At 34.4% G+C, this 22,466-nt stretch overlaps 1 protein-coding gene across 4 annotated transcripts; it reads left to right on the plus strand.

Annotated features, from left to right (window-relative positions):
- The first annotated feature begins 6,166 nt into the window (after positions 1-6,166).
- Positions 6,167-16,213, plus strand: LOC121265939 (ribonuclease P protein subunit p29). Of its 4 annotated transcripts, none has more exons than XR_005940710.1 (10): positions 6,399-6,481; positions 8,685-8,958; positions 9,645-9,680; positions 9,927-10,003; positions 10,110-10,375; positions 11,056-11,124; positions 11,274-11,332; positions 11,899-12,000; positions 12,096-12,166; positions 14,828-14,947. XR_005940710.1 is itself a non-coding variant. In XM_041169596.1 (10 exons), exons 2-9 carry the CDS (start codon positions 8,739-8,741, stop codon positions 14,923-14,925), a joined length of 927 nt encoding a protein of 308 aa, XP_041025530.1. In that variant the 5' UTR covers positions 6,399-6,481; positions 8,685-8,738; the 3' UTR covers positions 14,926-14,947; positions 15,564-16,213. The 4 variants fall into 4 exon arrangements, 3 of the variants coding, with proteins under 3 accessions (XP_041025531.1, XP_041025530.1, XP_041025532.1); XM_041169596.1 differs by lacking the exon at positions 12,096-12,166 and adding an exon at positions 15,564-16,213; XM_041169597.1 differs by lacking the exons at positions 9,645-9,680; positions 12,096-12,166 and adding an exon at positions 15,564-16,213 and having other exon boundaries at positions 6,167-6,481.
- The last annotated feature ends 6,253 nt before the right edge of the window (positions 16,214-22,466 follow it).

Consider the following 22,466-nt stretch of genomic DNA (forward strand, 5'->3'; position numbering starts at 1 on the left):
TGGGTGAGTAAAAATGCATTTGAACAAGAAATTATTTCTTCTATGCCATATCTTCTGAGTTGTAACTACAATTTCCTCCACTTGCTCTTGTTCAAACAATTCAATAATAGTTGCAAACCACTTCAGAAACCAACCTGTTGGAAAGCCAGCCTTTTGCAATTTTTTAAATCTCATACACCAAACATCCCTCACAGCTGGACATTCTCATATCACGTGTATACTTTATTCTTCCTCTAACTGACACAATGAACACAGTGGTGGATCCAAAACTCCCCTCTTAAAAAGATTTGAGTTTGTTGGTAGAGACTCTAAACAAGCTCTCCATATGAAGATCTTTATTGCAGTAGGCACGTTTAACTTCCATAAAAAAGACCAAATTTGTTTATCTGAATTAGGATTTGAACATTGCCCTCTTTCTCTGTCATTCAACTCATTTTGCAAATAATAAGCACTTCGAACTGAAAACATACCATTTTGACTACATCTCCAAACAAGCTTGTATGTGCAGCTTGAGCAACTTAGTGGCATTTTTAGGATCAATTCCCCTTCCTTACTTGAGAACCACTCTTGAATCAAATTGGCATTCCAAGTTTTGGTATTTGGATCTATGATAGCACTCACTCTTGTATTTAAGTCCAAACCTGCAGGCATAGTTTGAATCTTAAAAGAGTTAGGCTGTTGAATTCATCGATCTTGCCATATCCTTACCTGATTCCCTGTCCCAATCCTCCATAATAAGCCCTCTTCCACTAACTTTTTTGTTGCAAATAGACTTTTCCATATAAAGGATGCGTTAGCACCAATTTTTTATTCTAGAAAATAAGTAGTTAGAAAATATTTAAACTTGAAAACTTTAGTAGCCAAGGACTCTGGATTCTGTAGGAACCTGCAGCCTTGTTTTGCAAGTAGAGCCAAATTGAAACTTTCCAAATCCCTGAATCCCAGACCTCCATTGGACTTGGCTTTCCCCATTTGACCCCATGACACCCAATAAGCCTTCCTCTCATTCTCCTGTTGGCTCTACCAAAACTAACTCATAATCTGGTTAATTTTAAGGATAAGAGATGTAGGTAATTTAAAAACCCCCATGCAGTAGGTAGGTAAGGCTTGGATTACTGCCTTCAATAGTATCTCTTTTCCTGCTTTAGACAACAACTTTCTTTTCTAACAGCTCACTCTACTTTTAACTCTATCCAAAATTCCAGAGAAAGCCTTAAATCGAGATCTACCTATAAGGGCAGGTAGTCCCAAATATTTTCCTAAGAGAAAGAAGATCTTACACCTGCTATGTTCAGAATAAACTATCTGGCTTCACTCCTTGTGTTTCTACTGAAATGAATAGAAGTCTTCTCCTTATTGAGTCTTTATCCTGATGCTTTTTCATATATGTCCAACAAGCTAATCATATTGCTCCATTCCAACGAATTAGCTTTGCAAAATACAAACTGTCATCTACAAAAAAACAAATGGTTAATACAAATTTGTCCTCAAGCAAGTGGAAAACCAGTGATAGCTTTTGTCATCTCAGCTTGATTTAGCATAGCACTCAAAGCTTCAGCGCAAAGAATGAAGAGGTATGGTGATAATGGATCACCCTGCCTCAAACCTCTAGAAGCTTTAAATTTAATCTAAGGAGAGCCATTTATCAATATAGAATATGAAACTGAACTGAGACAGCTCATAATTAAATCAATCAATCTCGGGTGAACCCAAGCTTGGCCATAACTGCTTTTAGAAACTCCCACTCCACCCTGTCATAAGCCTTACTCATATCTAGCTTCAAAGCCGTGTAACTTGTCTTTCCCTTCATCTTTGAATTCATTGAATGCATGGTTTCATAAGCCATGATGACATCGTCAAGAATTAATCTTCCTGGTATAAATGCACTCTGAGTATGGCATATAATCTCAGGCAATATTTTTTCAGTCTATTTGCCAAGACTTTTGAAATTATTTTGTAAATAACATTACATAGAGAGATAGGTTTATAATTTGATACCTTTTTTGAAAGCTTCTTCTTTGGAATTAATACTATATAAGTGTCATTGATTAGGCTCAAATCTCCTTCTGTATTGTTTAGAAAACCAAGATCTACTCTACTAACCTCCTACCCCACTATGTGCCAATGAGTCTGGTAAAAACTCCATCTGGCCCAGGTTAACTCATGAGATTCATCTGAAAAACAACTGCTCTAACCTCTTCTGCCACGAAATCCTTTGTAAGCTTTACATTCATATCTTCTGTTACCTTGGACTTTAAAACATTGAGGCATTCTGAAATGCCAGTAGGATTGGAAGAGCAGAAAAGGTCTTGGTAGAAACTTTGGAACAAAGTTGAAATCTCTGCAGGTGAAGTAGTCATTGAGCCATCCTCCCTCTCAATCTCACAGATCTTATTGTTTTTCCTTCTACGGTTAGCACACATGTGAAAGTACTTTGTGTTTCTGTCTCCTTCTTGTAACCATCTCTACTTAGCCTTTTGCTTCCACCTTGAGTTCTCTTCCTCCAATAGGCACTCAACTTCCTTCTATCTCATTTTTATAACAGTACCATATTCCCCCTTGTTAACCTCTTGCAGCCTTAGTATCTCTTTCAACTTTTCTAAACTGAACCTCTACACTTACTGTCATTCTTCTTACTCCACTGAATCAATGCCTTCTTGCACATCTACAAACCAGAAGTGATAGATAGCAAAGTGTTGCAGAATTGCCATTTTCTTTTCCAACCTTCCCCTATAGTTTTACCACAATCTTCCATTTTGTTCCTGCATGTCTCTATCTAAATAATTTACTACCTTGCACATTGGTAAATTGGTGCTGGCTCAATTTAATCAAAATGGGAGAGTGATCCGAAGATTAAGTAGGCAAAGTGAGAACACTAGAGAATTCAAACAACAGAACCAGATTTAGGTTAGCAAACCATCTATGCAGTCTCTCCTTAGTGAAAGCACTATACTCCTTGTTGTTGCTCCATGTAAACTTGTTTCCTTGATACCTAAGATCACTTAGCCCACATCTCTTGACAGCTTCTCTAAATCTCTCCATCTGCTGATATGGTCTAAATGCAGCCCATTCCTTTTCATTTTGGTGAATGATCTCATTAAAATCACCAAAACAAAGCCAAGCATTATCATTTGTAGGTTTTAGATCATTTAACAATCTCCAACTCCCCTCTCTTTGTTCAGTGTAAGGACTCTTATAAAATCCTGTTATTTGAATCTGATTATTATTAACATCACAATTCAGATTCATGGATATGTGGAATGTAGAATGTAGAATAAGAATTCAAGCTCAAATTGCTAGAGCTATGCCCTAAAAATTCTAACCCTCCACTAAGACCCATGCTATCCACAATAAAACTATAAACAAACCCCAATTTATTTCTCACTATCTCCACCTTATCTCTTTTGCATTTTTTTTTCCATTAAAAAAAGAATCTGAGCTCTTTGTTTTCACCCAAAGGTGAAGTTCTTGTACTGTTCGAAAGTTTCCCAACCCTTGACAGTTCCAACTTAGATAATTCATTGCTATTGGTGGAGCTGCTTAGCAGCCTCCACCAACTTATTCTGACTACCACATGAATCAGAATTAAAAATAGATTTTGTTCTCTTCCCATTTGGACTTAGGACTAGAGAACTTGCCTGTCCAGCTCCTCTTTTTCTTCCATCCTGACTGCAAAGTTCTTCTTCAATAACATTATTAACTATTCCCCTTGCTCTCCTTTTCCAGGAAGATTTTTTTAGAGGTCCAACATTAATCTTCTTAGAAACTTCCACATGGGGTTTAGCTAAACTTAACTCAGCATCGACTAGCATCTGGTTCTCCTCATCTATTAAATTAAAAAACAATTCACTACCCCTTGTGCTCATCTCATTTCCTTTATCCTGATCATTCAAGCTGCCAACAAAATCAGTAACTCTTCCTTCATCTTTATCATTACTAACAATAACAGCCCCGTTAAAACCATTCCTATTTTTAAGGGAGTAGCCCTTATCCTTATCTCTACTTTTAAAAATGAAGCTGCCTGTATTATCTGCCATTTTGGGAATCTAAATTTGAAAAACCTAAATTATCTCCATAAGCCTCCTTGTTTTGCTCCTCAAAAGCCGCTTCTGGATAACCACCCCTCCCCTTTGGAACTTCACTGTCTGCACTACCTGAACCTGACGATTGCTGGTGGCCTGAGCCCCCTCCTTCCCCATACTTCCTTACACCAAATAACGAGGAATTCATATGTTGCGCTCTCATTCAAGGACTATACTGCTGGGCAGATACATGCACCTCCTTAGAATAATTTTGAGCCTGAACACATTCCTTCTCTACATGCTTCACAATCCCACACTTAAAAACAAAAGTTCTGAAGCCTTTTATTTTTAAAAAGGAAAACATGTTTTCTTCGCTCCTATGCTGAGCATTGTACCTCTCATTAATGGCTTTGATAATTCTATGTCAACTCTAACACCAAGGCACCTTCCCCATCCCATCCCTCCTATGTCTACATACACTTCATGTACAACACCTAGCCTCCTACCAACTTGTAATCCAACTTTTTGAGATATAGCTACTAATGGAAGATTATGAATTTGCACCCAAAAGGGTTCATAAGAAAAAAGGAATGTCTTTTACTGCCAATCCATCATCAAAAGCTTGTATCATTATAAGAGAACAATCAAAGAACCATGGCCTGCCATGCATAACTTTGTCTTTATCATATGAAAAAATCTACACAACTTCTTACTATTCACACAACCTCCACACACTACACTTTTTTTAATTTTTATTAATTTTTTCTCTTATTAAACATTTAATATATGAATAATGAATAGAAGAATTGAATTAGTTTAAAAAGAATAAACTCAAAAAAGAAAAAATTTAAAAAAATCTTAAAATATTTAAAATTTTAAAAAAATATGGTGTGTGAAGGTTGAGGAGCTTGTGTAGCATTACTCTTATCATATTGTAATTGAAAATGCATAATAAATTTGTTCTCCTCAACATCCTTAAAAACCACCTATCCTTGAACTCTCCACACCTTAGACATGGTTGCCTTGAACGCTTCTTTATTAAAACTTTTTTCAAAAGCCAGAAGAGCCAACAAACAATGTTCTCCTCTTATGTTTGAGTCTTTGATTCTATCTTCAAAAACTTGAATAACTTCATTCTCTCCTTCAGTAAGATGAAAGCCCTCCCAACAACGTGACAGTTCTTCCTCTTCCATCTTTATGTACCAAACTCAGACTATGCTGAGACCAAAGTCCTCGTTTTAGCAAAACAAGGAACAAAAACCTTACTCTCTTAGCAGAGAAGAGATGGACATTCAAATAATTTCTTCAATAGCGTTGATACGATTTGACAAACCAAGATCAGTTAGAAACTAATATAATGATATGTAATACTTTAGTAGAACAATATGTAAGTAACTACTAATGTATAAACACGTAATACTATTATACTAATATATAATACTAATTATACATTATCTATAAATAGGAATAAGTGACACTAGTTGTAGTAAAAGTATAATGAATTAATAATATGTAATTAAATACTATTTATAAAAACCATAGTACAAGTCTACAGACTACTAAATGTAATTGTTGATAACATGTAATGCTATAGTATAATAATATGTAATTGTCAATAATCAATCATATAGTACAAATATAAATATTAACAATAATAACATTATAGAATACTAACAATTAAATTTAAATTCAGTGATGAAAAAAAAATTATAAAAACCATAAATAGAATGATAAGTCGATAACATATAATTAAACACTATAATATGATAAAATGTCAAAAGTATTATATGAATCTATGATAAGTGATAACATATAATTAATAATAATAATTAATACTAACAATTATAAAAACTATAAATATAAAAACTTAAGGTTAAAAGTTTATATAAAGATCAACTCATTTCAACTCATCTCACTATTAGTTATTATTATCCATCAACTTTAACTTATAAATCTCACTATTATTCACAATTCATCTTATTATTATTTACAATTTATCTAAACTCATCTTCGAATCTAAACCATACACAAGATTAAAATTAAATCTATTGTACCCATAAAAATCAAAGAAAACGGCCCCATTTTTGACAACCCCAACACAACACCCCCCACACCAACCCCCCACCAAAAAAAACAACCCACTGCCCGGCGCGCGCGCGACCTCAGGCCCTCACCCAGTCCCTCCCTCCCTCCCTCATAATTTCCATTTTCCTTCGGCATCAGGCTTCAAAAAACCCTAGCCTCCACAGGACCACTCTCCTCTCTCTCTCTCTCTCTCTCTCTCTCTTCCTACGAGTCTCGATCTCATCCTGCGACAGTCCCTCCGATCTCACCCTGACCCAGTACCCCTGACCCTGATCCATCCCCCCCCCCCCCCCGACTCTCGTCTCTCTCTCGCCGAGTCGCCGGGCGACCTCAACCTGACCCAGCAACCACCTCCGCAGGCAGCGGTCGACACGGTAAGCCTCACTCTATTCTCCCTTCGTCTTCTCTGTCTTTGTGTAAAATGTGAATCTGTGTAATTTTGCGATGATATGGTTGTGTAAAATCTGTGTAATGTTGTGATGATATGGTTGTTTAAAATCTGTGTAATGTTGTGATGATATGGTTGTTTAAAATCTGTGTAATGTTGTGATGATATAGTTGTGTAAAATCTCTATAATTTTGTGTTGATGAGTTTGTGTAAAATCTGTGTAATTTTGTGATGATGAGTTTGTATAAAATATGTGTAACTAAAATAGGATGGATGTTGCAGACTTGCAGTTGATGAGTTTGAGTTAATATTGGGGCTGTTTTTGTTGGGATGTTTTGAATGAATAAACTGTGATTATACTTGTTTTTGGAGCTGTTTTTGTTTGTGTGTTGTGGTTTGGGGCTGTTTATATATTAATATGATGCTAAAGTTGGGACTGTTTTAGTGAACATGTGGGCTGTTTTATTTTCTTTCTGTAATTGATGGTGTGGTTGGGCAGTTAATCTGTGTTCCACAAAGTTGAACATTTTTATAAGTACATAGTTGAAGTTTTATCACCTTTAGGAATTCAGACTTGACGAAATCACCTCTTTTAGATAAACTAATTTAGTGCATATACGACATAAGTTGTCATGTTATTCCCTGAAAGTCCTGCTGATGTCTGTTTTGTGGCTGACAATCTTGTAAATCATGAGAAGAAAGATTGGATAACTTATATCACGTTCCTTGGTTGAATTGAGAGGACCATCAACAATGCTTGCATTGGATTTTTGGAGTTTGTAAGATCATTGAACTGTTAGTGGTTGGAGTTTGTTAGTCTCTTTGAACTGTTATATAGTTCTTGGAGTTCGGGAACTCCTAAATTTCATGGTATTAATGTTATTCTCTGTGAAATTCATGGAGGATAATGGATATTTACTGCATAACAAAATTCATAGTTAGCTCTGTTGTCATTATCATTTTCTGGTTGGCATGGTAAAATATATTCTAACTAAAATCTTTTCATATTTTTTTTAAGCACAACTTAGAAGTTGGAATGGCAGTGTGGCATTTGGAAAATTTAATTTGTTGTAATATGTTTTTTTTTTTTTTTATAAGTTGTAATATGTTTGTTGTTGGGAACATTTAATTTGGTTGGCACTTAGAAAATGTTGGGTTTCTCTTTTTTTCAAAATTAGAACTTAAAAAATGTTTGTTGTAATCGTTGTAAGAACATATTATTATGATTGATGTGGATGATGGGTGTGGATGATTTTGGATGTGGTTGATGGATGATGGGTGTGGATGTTTATTGTAGACTTGAAGTGATTAGTTGGATGTGGATGATGGATGATGCATTGATGGGAGTGGATGTTTATTGCAGTGATTAGTCATTTTTATTTTTTTTTTTATTTTTTGAACCATGTTAGTAACTTTGTATGTTACTTGATTTTATTTAGTATTATTTTTTGTTATGTTTTTAGTAAAAAGTAAATTATTTACTTTAGATTGTGATTTTTGAAAAAAATTAAATATAAAAGCTCACTCAAAAAATTCTTTTTTAAAAAGTGTGCCAAATATGAAGTTGAAAACAGTAAAAAAAAAAAAAAAAAAAAAAAAAAAAAAAAAAAAAAAAAAAAAAAAAAGCCCAAATCTGACCCTGCTCCGATAAGTCGGAGTCGGAGCGGAGGACGAACATGTCAGAGTCGGAGGTCGGATTCAACCTCTAACAAAGTCGGAGTCAGAGTCAGAGGATGGCCATACCGACTCCGACTTGGTCAGTGCTCAGCCCTAGTTGAGTTGAAAGTCCTGAATGTTGCTTAAGTGCTTTCTGAGAAGAAGAGCTGAAGTTTGATGCAATGATACTCATCCGAAGTTGAAGCGTTTTTTGTTTTTATATTTACAAGTGTTAGTGAGAATTTCTTTGGTGATAAGCCCGGTGATTCTGAACACAACTAGCAATCATGTTTTCATGGCAATTTGCACTATTAAATTGAACCATCAATGGTGAAAGATTGTTATTGGAACACATGATGATACCCTTAGTTTTTTTTTATTAAATTATAGCTGTCAGTTGAGAGTGTAGTAGCCTTCTTACATATTTTATTGGTAGAGTGTTCAATAAATTACATTCTTTCAAGGATCTTGAAATTTTAGATTTCAAATCATTTGGTTTAAATTTTCTGAACTCATTTTCAACTTCTTTTCAGGGTTGTTCCCTTTATATATATTTTGGCTAGGAAAACTGAACCATTCTAGCTCCCATGGCTACTGATGCAGTTCTTCAAGATCAAAGGAAACGCACTTTGGAGGCATTGGAGCGGAGGTTTGCTGTTGAGCACCTTCTTCAACAAAAGAAGAGCAGAAAGAGTGTAAATGAAGGAGACAAAAAAGAACCTAATCGGACAAATTCTTTCATTGCTTCTTCGGCAGATAAAATTGATGCAACGGTCACTCCCTCATTGGATGCTTCATCCAAGAAAGGTTTTCTTTTTTTTTTTTCCCTTTTTTAAAAGAAAAAGCTAACTTTGTTTTTTGAGGATCTCCTGTATGCTGAATGCTGTCATTCATAACAATCTCATACCTGACATTTTTGTATGTTGGATAGACACCTATTATCGATGGTATGCTCCTACAGGGTATTCAGATTGACATCCATTTTTATAGGCTTTTAATTAAATGCCACTTCACCGAGTCTTATAAACTTTCTGGTGCATAATATACCCGACCTGTATGTTCCTCTCCTGGATGCCATTCTATCAAATCTTGGTGGAAGCATACCCATTTTCCAATTGAGGCAGCCTTTGGGAGCCAAGTTTCTGGTTTTTATATAAAGAATGCATATGTTCTTGTGATAATGTTGTTGCTATTTTGCAAAATTTTCTACATTATCCTTCATATGCAATTTCCTGTATTCTGTATTCGCTATTTATCATTTTATTTATCTGTTCTTGTCTTCTAACTTACCTGATTGTTACTCCTGTTCAATGTGGAGAGTTATTTAATATTTCGTTATTTAAAATATATGTTGAATTTCTTCCTGTTTTTCATTGTAAACTATTTTGCACCTGCTAGTTGTTAAGGTTAAGATTTTGATATTGTTAACCCGCTATTTGTTAGACTTTTATCCTTTTTGCATGTACCTGATAGTTTGTCGTGCTTATGTGTAGGGAGTTTTACTCTCTCAGTTCAGTCTGCTTCGAAAGGTAGGTAGTAGTACTGTGAGCATCAAAATCTTATTTCATTTTTTTACTTATAAAAAAAAAAAAAAATCTTATTTCATTTTTTTTTTCGTATATAAGATAAGTTTTTTTAGTTATCAAAAGGAAAGAGAGGGATGATCAAGATAAGTTTTATGAGTTATACTGGAAAACATTTGTACATATATGCATATATATTATCATTTTGTATCTGTATTTATTGATTAGATGCAAGATGGATATTTTGCACAGATCCTGAAGAGAATGCCCCGGCATATTCACAGCTCTCTCAACCTTTACATGAGAATCTGCTGGGAACCAGTAGCAAGGTACTCTGTCTATGACAAATTGATAGTTAGAGGTGCTTCTATTAGTGAATTTGCTTTTCTCATTTAAGAGACAATCTTCGCTCAACATCTACCTGGTGTCATGCAGCTTGCTTCTAGAAAAGGACAAATGGCTGATAAGATTTTACATGAGCTTCTTCAGAATGGTGATGTGGCTCTGAAGTACATACAGGGGTCCAGAAGCATAAAAATGGACAATTGGATCCTTCTTGATAATTTTGTACAAGGGCGTGGTGTATCTACTGGTTCTAGGATTAGGGCTTTGCAGACCCATTCAAAACGTTCTAAAAAACACATGTCCACGAAAGAACTTAAAAAATGCGGATCCTTTGATTTGCCCCAAGAACTTCATAAGTAAGTTTAATGCTTCTCTGCTCTGTTTGTGGTTGCAATTTTGCAGTCTTTTTCTACTGCTTCTGTAGTTTCAATCTCGATGTTAATATTTTAATTGTATATCTGGTGTTGTCACATTGCCTCGTTTCATGATCTAATTTCTTTTCTTAGCCACCTCAAAAAGACTTAGCTACATGCTTTAGAAAGAATGTACAAAACTGGACTGTGAATCTGGGAAGGGCACCAAGTTCATCCTCTGTCTAGCAGTAAGCAAAAACTGCTGACTGAGACAGTTGACTTGCAAAGTTATAATTTGCTGGGCTGGTACCATGACTTTATATGTTTATGTAGGATCAAACGTAAGAATAAACATGATGCTGGTGGTTGAATTGGTTAGTGTTTTAGTTTTGGGGTTTGGCCTTTGGAGCTTTTACATGAGGAATTGGTCTTTCCTTGTCCCACTTTTGAGTCTGATGTTTGCCAATTGTTCTGAATTATCAACTTATCACCGTTTGTTGTTTGTCCAACAGTACAATGGAACTCCTCTTCAATAGATGATGAGATATATACATTGAAATTAAAGTTTTGTTCTATTATATGTTGAACTTTGAAGAATGACTGTTTCTATGTGATTCTAGGTTTATTTTATTTCTTTCGTATGACAGTTTGTCTGAATAATTGTTGGTTGTATTGGATAACAGGTTTGATGTTTTTAGGCCAATGCATGAAATGTGGAAAGGCTACATGATGCAACTGCTTAAAACCTGTGGGTGAGATTTTTTTTTGGCTGAAATAATAATCATGCAGTTTCTTATCCTTCACTGTTTATCTCTTTTAACTCTTTATGGCTATGCATTTTTAATATGCTTATTATGACGCAATATATTGGTTTGTAACCATACTTCTGTTTGTCTTACAGGAGAAATCAGTTGGCTCAATTTATTCTCGATGCAGATTTACATGGTGCTATAATTCTAGGTCAAACTATACTCTTTTTACCGCAATCTTTGATAACAGTTGCTCATGGAAACTATTATAGTTGTTTGCTTCCTTGGCCTGTAGTTCTGAATTATAATCAATGTACCCCAACTTGAACCATCCTTCTGACTTTCAATATCTTGAGATGATGGATTGATCTATGATGGGCAACAGCCTGCTAAATGGGTAATAATCTGGTAGCATGTAATTTATCAGCTTTCTTGTGAGAGACGAACATTTGCATGTAATTTTACTCCTAATCAAATCCTCAAGGATAACTTGTCTGCAATTTTTGGGCTGTGGTCTGTTAGAATGTTCTCTAGGCTATTGAATTGTATGGGTTGGTATATACAATTTATGCTGTGTGTCGATTGCAAGTGGAAGAGTTTTATTTAGAGAAACTCTCTCCACCCCAACCCCCCCCCCCCCCCCCCCCCCCCCCCCCCCAAAAAAAAAAAAAAAGTAGTTGAAGAGTCCTGGAGAGTATGCAAAATATAAGTCAGAAGAGTCCTGAACTTATCTTCTTTTATCTTTATGATTTATAGTTTCCTTCAATTTTCTGGCAGTTGCTGATTGTAAGGTAACTTCTTTCAAAGGAGTGTGCGGTATCATGATTCGTGAAACTGCAGAAACATTTGGGATAATCACACAAGATGATGTTTTCCGAGGTAATTCATCCATTAGCTTCAACTTTAAGTAATTCAACATAACTAATTCCAGTTTTGATATTCTTATTGTCTTCTACTGCATATTTACACGTAAGGATGATGTGATGCTCGTGTATGACCATTTTCTTGTATGAAGTAACATATTTCAGCACTACCGCTGGCAGAAGTAAGAGGTTTTGCCAGTATATCTGCTTTCCTTTTGTTTTTAATAAGTAATAACAAATCTAATCAATGGGAGAGGAAAGTGAAATACATGTGGAGTATACAAGAGAGTCTCCTAAAAATTACAATTTGAGAACCCTTCATTAACAGCACTCTGTTCATATAAAGATCACCCCAAAAAATTTAACAAAGTAGAGCTGATGTCAACAGAATACTTCTCAACACCCTAAAAGCATGATTATTCATGTCTCCTAATCGTCTACAGAGGAAAGAGGATCTGTGTATGAGTTGATGTTTTATTATCAACCAAATCCCTTCCAATCAAATGATTTTTTCCTTGCAGCATGTATAAATTGTCAAGTCACTGAAATATTTACTTTAATGACAGAATTCTCTCACTGATTAGTAAGACTGGAAGAGCATGCATTACATGTATTTTATTTTTGAAGTATAGTTAGTAGTTACCCACCCATGGTGAGTGAGGGCTATGAACTCTTAATCCAAGCAAAGTAAAAGTTGGAAAAGAGATGACTTATTTGTAGTCTAATATGTGATGGAAGTTTTGTGTTTTTGGTTAATGTATGAACATCACATCTTATTATTGTTATTGTTATTGTTATTATTATTATTATTATTATTATGAAAACAACACATATTGCGTAGACCAAGCACAAAGTGCCATACAAGAAGAGCAGTTTATTAGAAAAATTAATATAGAAGAAAACCATAGAAGTTCAACTCATGACAATCTATAGAAGTACCCAAAGGAACAAAGTATAAAAAGAAACTTTTTAAGCTACTCCAATGTTCGCTTGCGATTCTTAAAGTGTATATGGGCTACAATAAAACCCTCATATATTGGTGAAGAGATCTACCATCCTAGGTGGTCTATAGATTCCTAGCTCGTTTTTCATGACGCACCAGTTTGTCACAATAATATAGCGTTTCCTTAGGTTGTCCATAGTGAGGAGTTTCCCAAAGAAGGCTTTATGGGCAAGAAAAAGCTGCACTTAAAGGCACCTTAGTCCACTAAATATTTCTCCAGGGGAATGGATACTATCCTAAGGTATAAGGACCTTATAGAAATCTGGGACAGTATACTTCCCTTTCTTGGTTGGGGCCCAGAATATCTTAACCATGCCTCCAAGATGTAATCTAGTGAGTACCTGAAGTTGAAGAACTCTATGAAGGCATCTATCTTCCAGTCATGGCCGCTATGAAAATATTAACATTCCATTGAGGGGAGCCATTGGAGAATTGCAATAGACCTGCCCTTGAAGCACATGCAATACATGCTAGGATCTAGTCCTAGAGCCTTACCTATGACCATCACATCTACAACAAGGTTAATGTCCATGCTTCACAAGAGCTGTACACTTTCCTGCATGATTGGAAGCAATCGCTATGAAGCATATTATACTTTGCTCCATTACATCTACACTTTCTGCTCTCCAATCTCTAGTGAAGGGTTGGGGTCTCGTAACATGAGGATCTCTAATAAGGCTCTTCTCGGGAAATGGTTATGGCAGTATCAGTATCACCAAGAAGGGGAGTCTGTGTGGAGGGCAGTAATTGATCCAAGCATGGGAGAGCTTGGGGTAGTTGGTGTTCTGATGAAGTGAAGGGTGCGCATGGAGTGGGTTTGGGGAGAAATAGTAGGAAGGGGTGGGATGTTTTTGCTGGTCACGTTGGATTTGCTGTTGTTGAGGGATCCAGGGTTAGATTTTGGCATGATGTTTGGTGTGGTAACTCCGCTCTCAAGACCGTGTTCCCTTCCCTTTTCCGGATTGCTCTTGATAAGGAGGCCACAGTGTTGTATCTTTTTCTTTTGGACAGTATGGGAAATTAGAGCTATTTCCAACTTTTTCAGTTTGTTATATGCTTCGAGCTTTGGTGATGTTGAGGTGGATAGAATGTTATGGATACACTCCGGGAAAAAGAAGTTCATTGTACAAGGTTCTGGTTTGGCATAGCCAAATTCCATTTCATTGGAAGTGCGTTTGGAGGAGTAAGGTGCCTTTACGTATAAAAAAAAAGGAGTAAGGTGCCTTCCAAAGGTTGCTTTTTTCAGTTAGCCTCCATCTCTTGGGAAGATCTTGACTATGGACAACTTGAGAAAGCAAGGAGTAATTGTTGTGGATTGGTGTTATATGTGTAAGAAAAGTGGTGAATCTGTGGATTATCTATTACTTTACTGCATGAGGTGGCAAGGGAGCTATGGGATGAGATTTTCAACAGGACTGGACCTGCATGGGTGATGCCTAGGAGGACGGTGGATCAAGGCCTTCATGGCAACCTACATTTTGCTGCTATATGGAGAATGATTCCTTTATTCCTCACGTGGTGGTGCATTTGGCTGGAAAGGAATGATGATAGGGAGCATTCTTTTGATGAGCTTAGAAGTTTCTTTTTTCAGACCTTATTCCTTTGGGCTTTGGTCATTGTACCCAACGGATCTACTATTTATGACTTAGGTTCTTGCATATTCTCTGTGCACTTGGATAATGCCTGTTTACTTATTTTAATAAAACTTTATTCTACTTGTGAAAAAAAAATATCTACATGTTCTTCTCGTCCTGTGAGACTACATATTGGAAGTGGTGATATTTGGAGCTTAATTTTCTGGAATAATTGCTTACCAAATTTTTTCTTGGATAATTTGCAGTTGTGCCCAAAAATAATACAGTCTTTATTTTCCAAGTTGATTGCTGGAAAGTTACATTGCTTGGGGACAAACTCACTTCAAGGAATTTGGGCTTGTGATCCGACATTGTTTACATCCAAGGTAATTTTTTCCCCTATTCATTAATGTGGATGCTTGATTTGTGCACCATTAGCACTTGTTTTCTGTGATTTTTTGCCTGAAATGTGGTTGAGGACTTGTTTGATGCAGTGTACACTAGATTTTTCCATTTCTCAAAGTGATTTTCATGCCTCTTTGAAATTCTGCACTGTGTATAATGCAATGGAACCTCTTTGTGTTGAGAACAGAGGTTTTAAAGGAATTTCTTATTTTAATTTTACTGGGCCATTATTGAGCATTAAGTATCTAATCTGAGATGGGCAAAATGCTCAAATTGGAAATATTATGGTTAATTCATTTGGTTGGTTGTTCAAATGTGATCATTCTCTAGATGTGTCTTGTTGCTGGACCATGGCTTGCTGTGATAACAAGGAAAAGCTAGATCAAAGTGTTTTTTTTTTTTTTGTCCTTCGATTAATTTTATCTGCCTTACTATAGTGGTTCGATAAAGCTACTTTCATATTCTAACCAGAAGATTTATTATCCATGCTTATTTAATATTTTGGGAAACATTTTCACTGGGACTGTCTCTCTTTTGGTAATCCAGAAACTGAGATTGCTTGCTTATTCATAAGGTTCAACTTTGATGGAATTGCAGGAAAGCACAGAAACTTGATGGCCTCATTTAGAGATTCAGTCATGATCAAGTTCTATAAAAAATTAAAGAGTCTTTGGGTGAAAGAACAATCACGTCATTTCCTATTCTTTGGTTGGGGTGGGTTGTTCTTGTGAGGATAATTGATGTGGCAAATTTTGGTTACCAGGCAGCTGAGAGAGTTTGGTAACGACTTTTTACCTAGAGAACTATGACGAGAAACGATAGTTGTAGTCATAAGTGCTCAAGTGGTGTGCAAGTGGTGTGCAATCACTTTGAAAAAAAGTGAATAAATACGGAACTCATGAAAAAAATTAATTTTTTAATGGTAGATTCTACTCTTTTTCAAAATGACTACATGACGCTTGTACACTCCATTACTGCATATAGCATTACTCAACTATGACAGGAAGGACAACCCTTCTCCAAGTTGATTGCACAACCATTTGGTTTTATACGGCGCTTTACAACATGTTACTAGGCATCAAATACTAAATAGGCATAGCAAATGTTGTTGCTAACAATGTATTGTTTTTTTTTTTTCTCTTCATATATATTTTTCTTTGCTGTTATAGCTATGATCTGCTCGCTAGGGCCATTTTTTTAAAATATTAATCCTAATTATCTAATAAAATAGCAACTTTCTTCTTATTCTCTGGTTTTGTAAAATGCTACTTTTACCTTCATTGAAGGTTATCGTGATGCATGTCCCTCGAGTCATGGGATCATATAAAGATTTTTCTATTCATGGTTGTTCAAGATTTTCTAGGGACTGCACTGAGAAAATCATTGCCGAATTCCAATAAAAAGGTTCCCAATGTACGCAATGGGGAAACCTATCATTTTTCTTACACAAAAGGATACGTAGACTTCTTCAGAGTTTAGCGGAGACACCGATACCAAGCATATCTGCAAATATTCTTTCATGCACCCGCGCAATGCGTGGTATTGTAAGAAAGAATGGAATGGTTTCATATCTTCAAAATTTTAATTTCGATGATGTTTATTAATATGAATTCTCAAACAACTTATTTAATTTATGGGCATTTAATAAAAAAATTAAGCATATTATTATTATTATTATTATTATTTGATACTCATCATCCATACACTACATATTACACATAATTTTATTTTTATTTTTATTTTTATTTTTATTCTTACCAAATGTGTGGTGTATACTGTATAGATAAGTAGAAAATATTCTTTAGTTTAGCAAAAATAAAACAAAAATAATAATAAATAAATAATCAAGTGTTGCATGTGGATGATGAATAGAAATGTTTTATTTAATAATAATAATAATATATACAAATGAGACGAAACGGTTTAGAGCACTCCTAATGGGTAGGGGTGCTACCCGCATTGTAGGAGGTTCATACTTCGCCCCGCTATCAGTGCGGTGTGAAATCGCACCCCACCCACCTTCCATTTAACCCATTGTCTAAAAATTTTCTTTTGTCTAAAAATATTTTTTATGCTCAAATTATAATATAATTTAAATTATAAATTGAAATTTATACATTTTAAAAAATTATAAACTCATTAGAGTTATATTTTTTATTGTCTTGACCTCCTAAGTCAACCATTATATATGAAGTCAATGTAATACAATAGTGATACTTACATAATATGAAACTTACTGTATATATCTATATACAATATATTTATATAAATATTAAAAATTATAATTTTTTATATTAAAAAGGGATGAGTATGGAACGGGGGTGGGGGTGGGGCCTAGCTAGGGTCAAACTGGCCCTGCCCCCGCACGGGGTGTTCCATGCGGGGCGGGGAGGGGCGGGCTAGCGGGGGATGGGGCCCCACCGCCCACCCCTACTAGTGAGTTTTGAAAAACTCATTTCTATGTAAAATTTGAAGAAAAGTAGTTCAAAACTGCCTCCAACGGATCATGTATTTTTAAATATATTTTTCATTTTGCTACAGTGTTTAACTACATGGAGCGTGAACTGTACACAAATGTAAAAATATTTTATTTATTTTTTCTCTTTTCATATAATTTGTCTCCCATAATAGTTTCTTTCTTCTTGTACTTTTTCTCCAACAAACTATTAAATAATATAACATTTAAATGATATAAATAAAAAATAGATAAACTAATGTATGATATATTGTAAAAATCAATATATAAAATAGAAAAAGTAGGTTTTGATAATGTATTTTAAAGGATATGATACATAAACCAATGTGAGTGTTCTTTTATACTACTCACTAATAGTATCCTGTAAAAAGAAAAAAATTTATAAATTAATATGACCTAATATCAAGATTTGAAAAAAGATTCAATTCAGGCCAATTCAGTTGATTCAAATTGAATCAGTAAGAAATCAAATTAATTTTAGTGAACATTTTGAATCGTTTACTAAACCACTTTAATAGACCGATTTAGACCTATTCTAACCGAGTTTAGACCAATTTAAAACGATTCTAACGGATTCAAAACTGAATTTATTTTTAAATTGTCTAATAACTAAGTTCTTTTCTTTTAATTTCTTGTACAAAAATATAATAGAACTAAACATATATTAATTTTTTCATCATTGTATTCAATTAGAATCGTAGAAAAACTTAAAGATAAAACATGTAGTTCTTTATTTTTTTAGTTGAACAAAAAACTAAGGAGATGAATGAGTATTTTTTATTAAACTTATAGTTATGCATAAAATACTACTTGCCATGTGTTTATAACTTAATGCTCTTTATCTTTTTCATATATAAGACAAAAAAATGTCGACAATTGAGATTAAATACATAGATTACATATTTATTGAAATTATTTAGATTCATATATATTTTTATTGAAACTAGTCATTGAATTTATACTTTATACTCTTTTATACATGACATAAAATGTTTGAATTGCATCAAACAACATTATTAACATCGTGTTTCGTACGCCTGGCCAAGATTTTAGCAACTTAGGCTGGGATCTTCACCTGCAAACACAAAGAAAAAGGTGGGTATATTGATAGTTTAAGTTAGTCTAATTGGGTGTATATTGATAGCTTAAGTATTTAGAGTTCAAAGAAAATTTTTTGTAACTGGGTGGGGGGCTTTTATACTAAGTCCCCGGGGAACATTTTGTTCCTTGTGTTAGGGTTAAACCGTACCTAGAGATGGCAAAGTGTGTTAACGAATCGTGTTCGTGTCGTGTCAAAGTATGTACATTATACTTAATAGGTCAATACGAACACTATCCGTGAAAGATCTCATGTTAAAATCTCAAACCCTAACACGACACGATAAGATAACGGGTTAACACGACACGACTTGTTAGTAAATACAAAATAAATTGACACGATACGACACGACACGATACAACCCGTTTACGTTAATGGGTTGAACAAGCACAATACGGCCCGTTTGACTTGATTGATTTTATATAAATATTTAAATATAAATAATACCTATAAAAATAAAAAAACTAACTACAAGTCTAAAATTACAATCCAAACAAATATGATCTACACATTGTAATAATATTCATTATTAAAATTACATCACAAATATAATAAACAAAACACACATTGTAAATATATTAATGTTATAATCCTAAATCTGATAAAAATACAGATCTAAACAATTTTAGAACTTGAAGAAGGAAGTGGAGCGTCCTCTTTGCCATTGTTGCTTTAGATTCCTCATTTTGAAAATTTTCTGAGTCAAATAGGTCCAAATAAATCAAATCGTCATTTTCTCCTACTGCTAAACTCATCTGATAACAAACAACAAGAACAAATATAAATTTTAGTATATGCAGTTATGTCTCAAGGTTTATTTTTTGCATAGAGATATAGATGATCAAAGATTATATATATGCGTGCATGTAAAAGTCAAGACCTAAAAGATCACGAGGAATCCTTCGCAAAGTCAAGACCTAAAAGATTATATATATATATAAAAATATATATATATATATATATATACACATGCATGCTCAACCACTAGTTTGGATGATCACAACTTTTCCAAAAAGTCCAGTCTAGTCAAGTAGTTTTGGTTTTCACATTGACAAAAGTTTACTGCAAGTTTATTATTGACCTCAACAAATTGTCAGCGTGTGCGTGAATAATTGGCACAAAAATTGATCTGCTACTCTCAATCTTGCAAATTGGGTACAAAAAAGAATGTGAATAATTTTAGGAATCCTGAGTTATACAAAATAGGCTTTAAAAAAATGGAATGTGAATAATTTATTTGTCCATTCCTAGTTGAAAAATTCATTTGGACACTAGAAAAAAAATACTTTTGAATCTACTCAACAACATCTAATGGATTAGTCTTGCTAAAAGGAATTGAGTTCTTAATTGAAATTCTACAACCTCATATATTAAAAGAACAGGATAAATAGATTATAGGCTGTTACAAGATCAGAAAAGAAATCACATGAGGAAGAAAGGAGGAAGCTGAACACACCCATGCATATGAATTTTAATAGATTCCATCTTCTTCCTGTGTTCACCATTTCATCATACATCCTATTACTCCATCTATTTCCAGATACACATATATCCATTACAGTACTCTAATACAGGCAAACTTGAAAAGAGCCAAATATTTTAAATCCTTTGTGATATCTATTTCCAAGCTGATACAAATATGTAGATAAATCTTTTTTTTTTCCATCTAATCATCGTTTTCCCATCTTTTTTTCTTTTTTCTCGGCAACTAAACAATAGGTAAAGGTAGAGTAGAAATCTTGGCTGGGTTGACTTACAGTGGCCGACGGGCGGCATGAGTCCGTGACTCTAAGTCTACATGGGTGATGAACGACGTGAAGAGAATTGGATGGGTGATGGACTCTGAGTCTACGTGGGCGACGGTGGCATCACCGTGAAGAAAACTGGAGGGGGGTGGTGTGGGTTAGCGACTCAGGACTTAAGAGAAAGGAAGTGAAGAGAACTGGAGGGGGGGGCGGCGTGGATTAGAAGTGTTAGAGTTAGGGTTTTTTGAGTTTTAGGTGTATAAAGATAAATTTTATTTTCTTAACGGATCATAAATGGTTAACCCGTTAGTGATCCGTTAAGCAAACGTGTCTTAACGGGTCAACCAGTTTTGACCCGAACATGTTAACACTAAACCATAACTCGCTTTTATTGTATTGTGTTGGTGTTGGATTAATGAGTTGTGTCACATATTGCCACCCCTAGCCGTCCCACCCGCATCCATCTTTGCCTGAGCATTTAATGCGATGTGATTATCTGGGTTAAGGCCTTTAATGCGGTGTGACTTCTGGCATGTATGGCGCAACTATTTCTGGTCCCCTCCATCAGAGAATGGAGGGTCATCTGCATCTTCCGTTTGTCCCACTAATGTAATTTCTCAAAGTTAGGTGTAACAGGAGATGTCAGAGTCGACGGGTCTTATCTGTCCCTTGTGCATGGTTTCCCATGTTACATATCCTTCTTTCTCTTATATGACCTTGAGGGCTGCACGCTTTTGGTGACTTTGGGACATTGGAGTAGTGAGGCTTGAGTTGGGCTGGGATTCAATGTTGGGCTCAAGCCCATCCAAAATGGGCCGGGTGGGAAATATCCCTCCCAAACATTGAAATATTTCAATTCAAAATTATCATGACTCATCTGATTCAATTTGTTGAATCATATATTGAACAAGTCCTTATCCAATTCTAAACCCAATTTCAATTTTTCGAGCCTTGCCTAATATAGTATATTAGATTATAAAGTGCATTATATTGTAAATAGATATGATATATTATATTATGTCACGTTATTTATAAATTTATTTTTATAAGATTTCTTTATGGACGTAATTCCTTTATATTTGGAGTTTGGATAGCTGATAATGTGATTTCATGACAGCCAAGTCTATGCTTTGAAAATTATATGATATATAAATGAATTAATCTACAATCAGGACCTGGTGCAATTTAAGCCTTTTACTTTAGCTTTCTATTAAAAAATAGGAAAATGCACATTGGATTAGATCCATTTAAAAAATAAAAATAAAAAAATGACAAGGGGTGGTCCACTCCAGTAAGCACAAAAAGCCTACGGCCACCTTGGGCTCGAGTTGGTGAGATCCACCATACCGTGGTCTATGCATGGCTGCTCAGGCGTCAACGTGGCGCGAGATCTACCCAGGCTGAGGTGGTTTGCCACCATCGTTTTTGGGTGGTTCTAGATTTTTTTTTATAATTTATTTAATTTTAAGAGTGGCTCTACAGCCACACATGAGACCCCGACGTTTTTTTTTTAAATACATTTTTTAATATTTTTTTACAAAAATTCTCAATATCATTAAAAAAATACTTTCTCAATCATTAAGTAAAAAAAAAAACATTTCTCTAATTTTAAATAATTTGATAAGATAAAGTAGTGCTACATGTTTTTACAGTTTTATTTACACATTTACTAATAAATTTTGTTTGTTTTATTTTGAAATTCAAATTTTATGATTTTTAACACATCAATAACTGACACGTGAATAAATATGATTTTTGTAAATTTTTCTTAAGTACATTTAACATTTTTCATAAAGCAATCATATTTTTAAAGTAGATCTTTCATATATTACTTAGCTCAATTTAATATATATAATTTATGGAATTAAGATCTCTTCAAATTTAGAGTAGAAAAAAGATAGACACGTAAATTAAGTTTTACGATAAAGATTTAGGTCCCGTTTGGATTGCAAGATGGTCTCATCTTATCTCATTCTCATTTCAACATCCAAACACTATAAATACAAACACTTTTAAATTTTAAATTTTAAATTTTAAATTTTTTCATTTAATCATTATAACTTTTTCAAACTTCTAATTAACATATAAAAAATAATTTAACTTTTACATATTTCAAAACAAGATAATAATAAAAAATTATATTCTAATAATATTTTAATTTTATAATATTTTTATTCAAT

The sequence above is a fragment of the Juglans microcarpa x Juglans regia genome, chromosome 5D (assembly GCF_004785595.1).
Source record: "Juglans microcarpa x Juglans regia isolate MS1-56 chromosome 5D, Jm3101_v1.0, whole genome shotgun sequence".
Classification (NCBI taxonomy): Eukaryota; Viridiplantae; Streptophyta; class Magnoliopsida; order Fagales; family Juglandaceae; genus Juglans; species Juglans microcarpa x Juglans regia.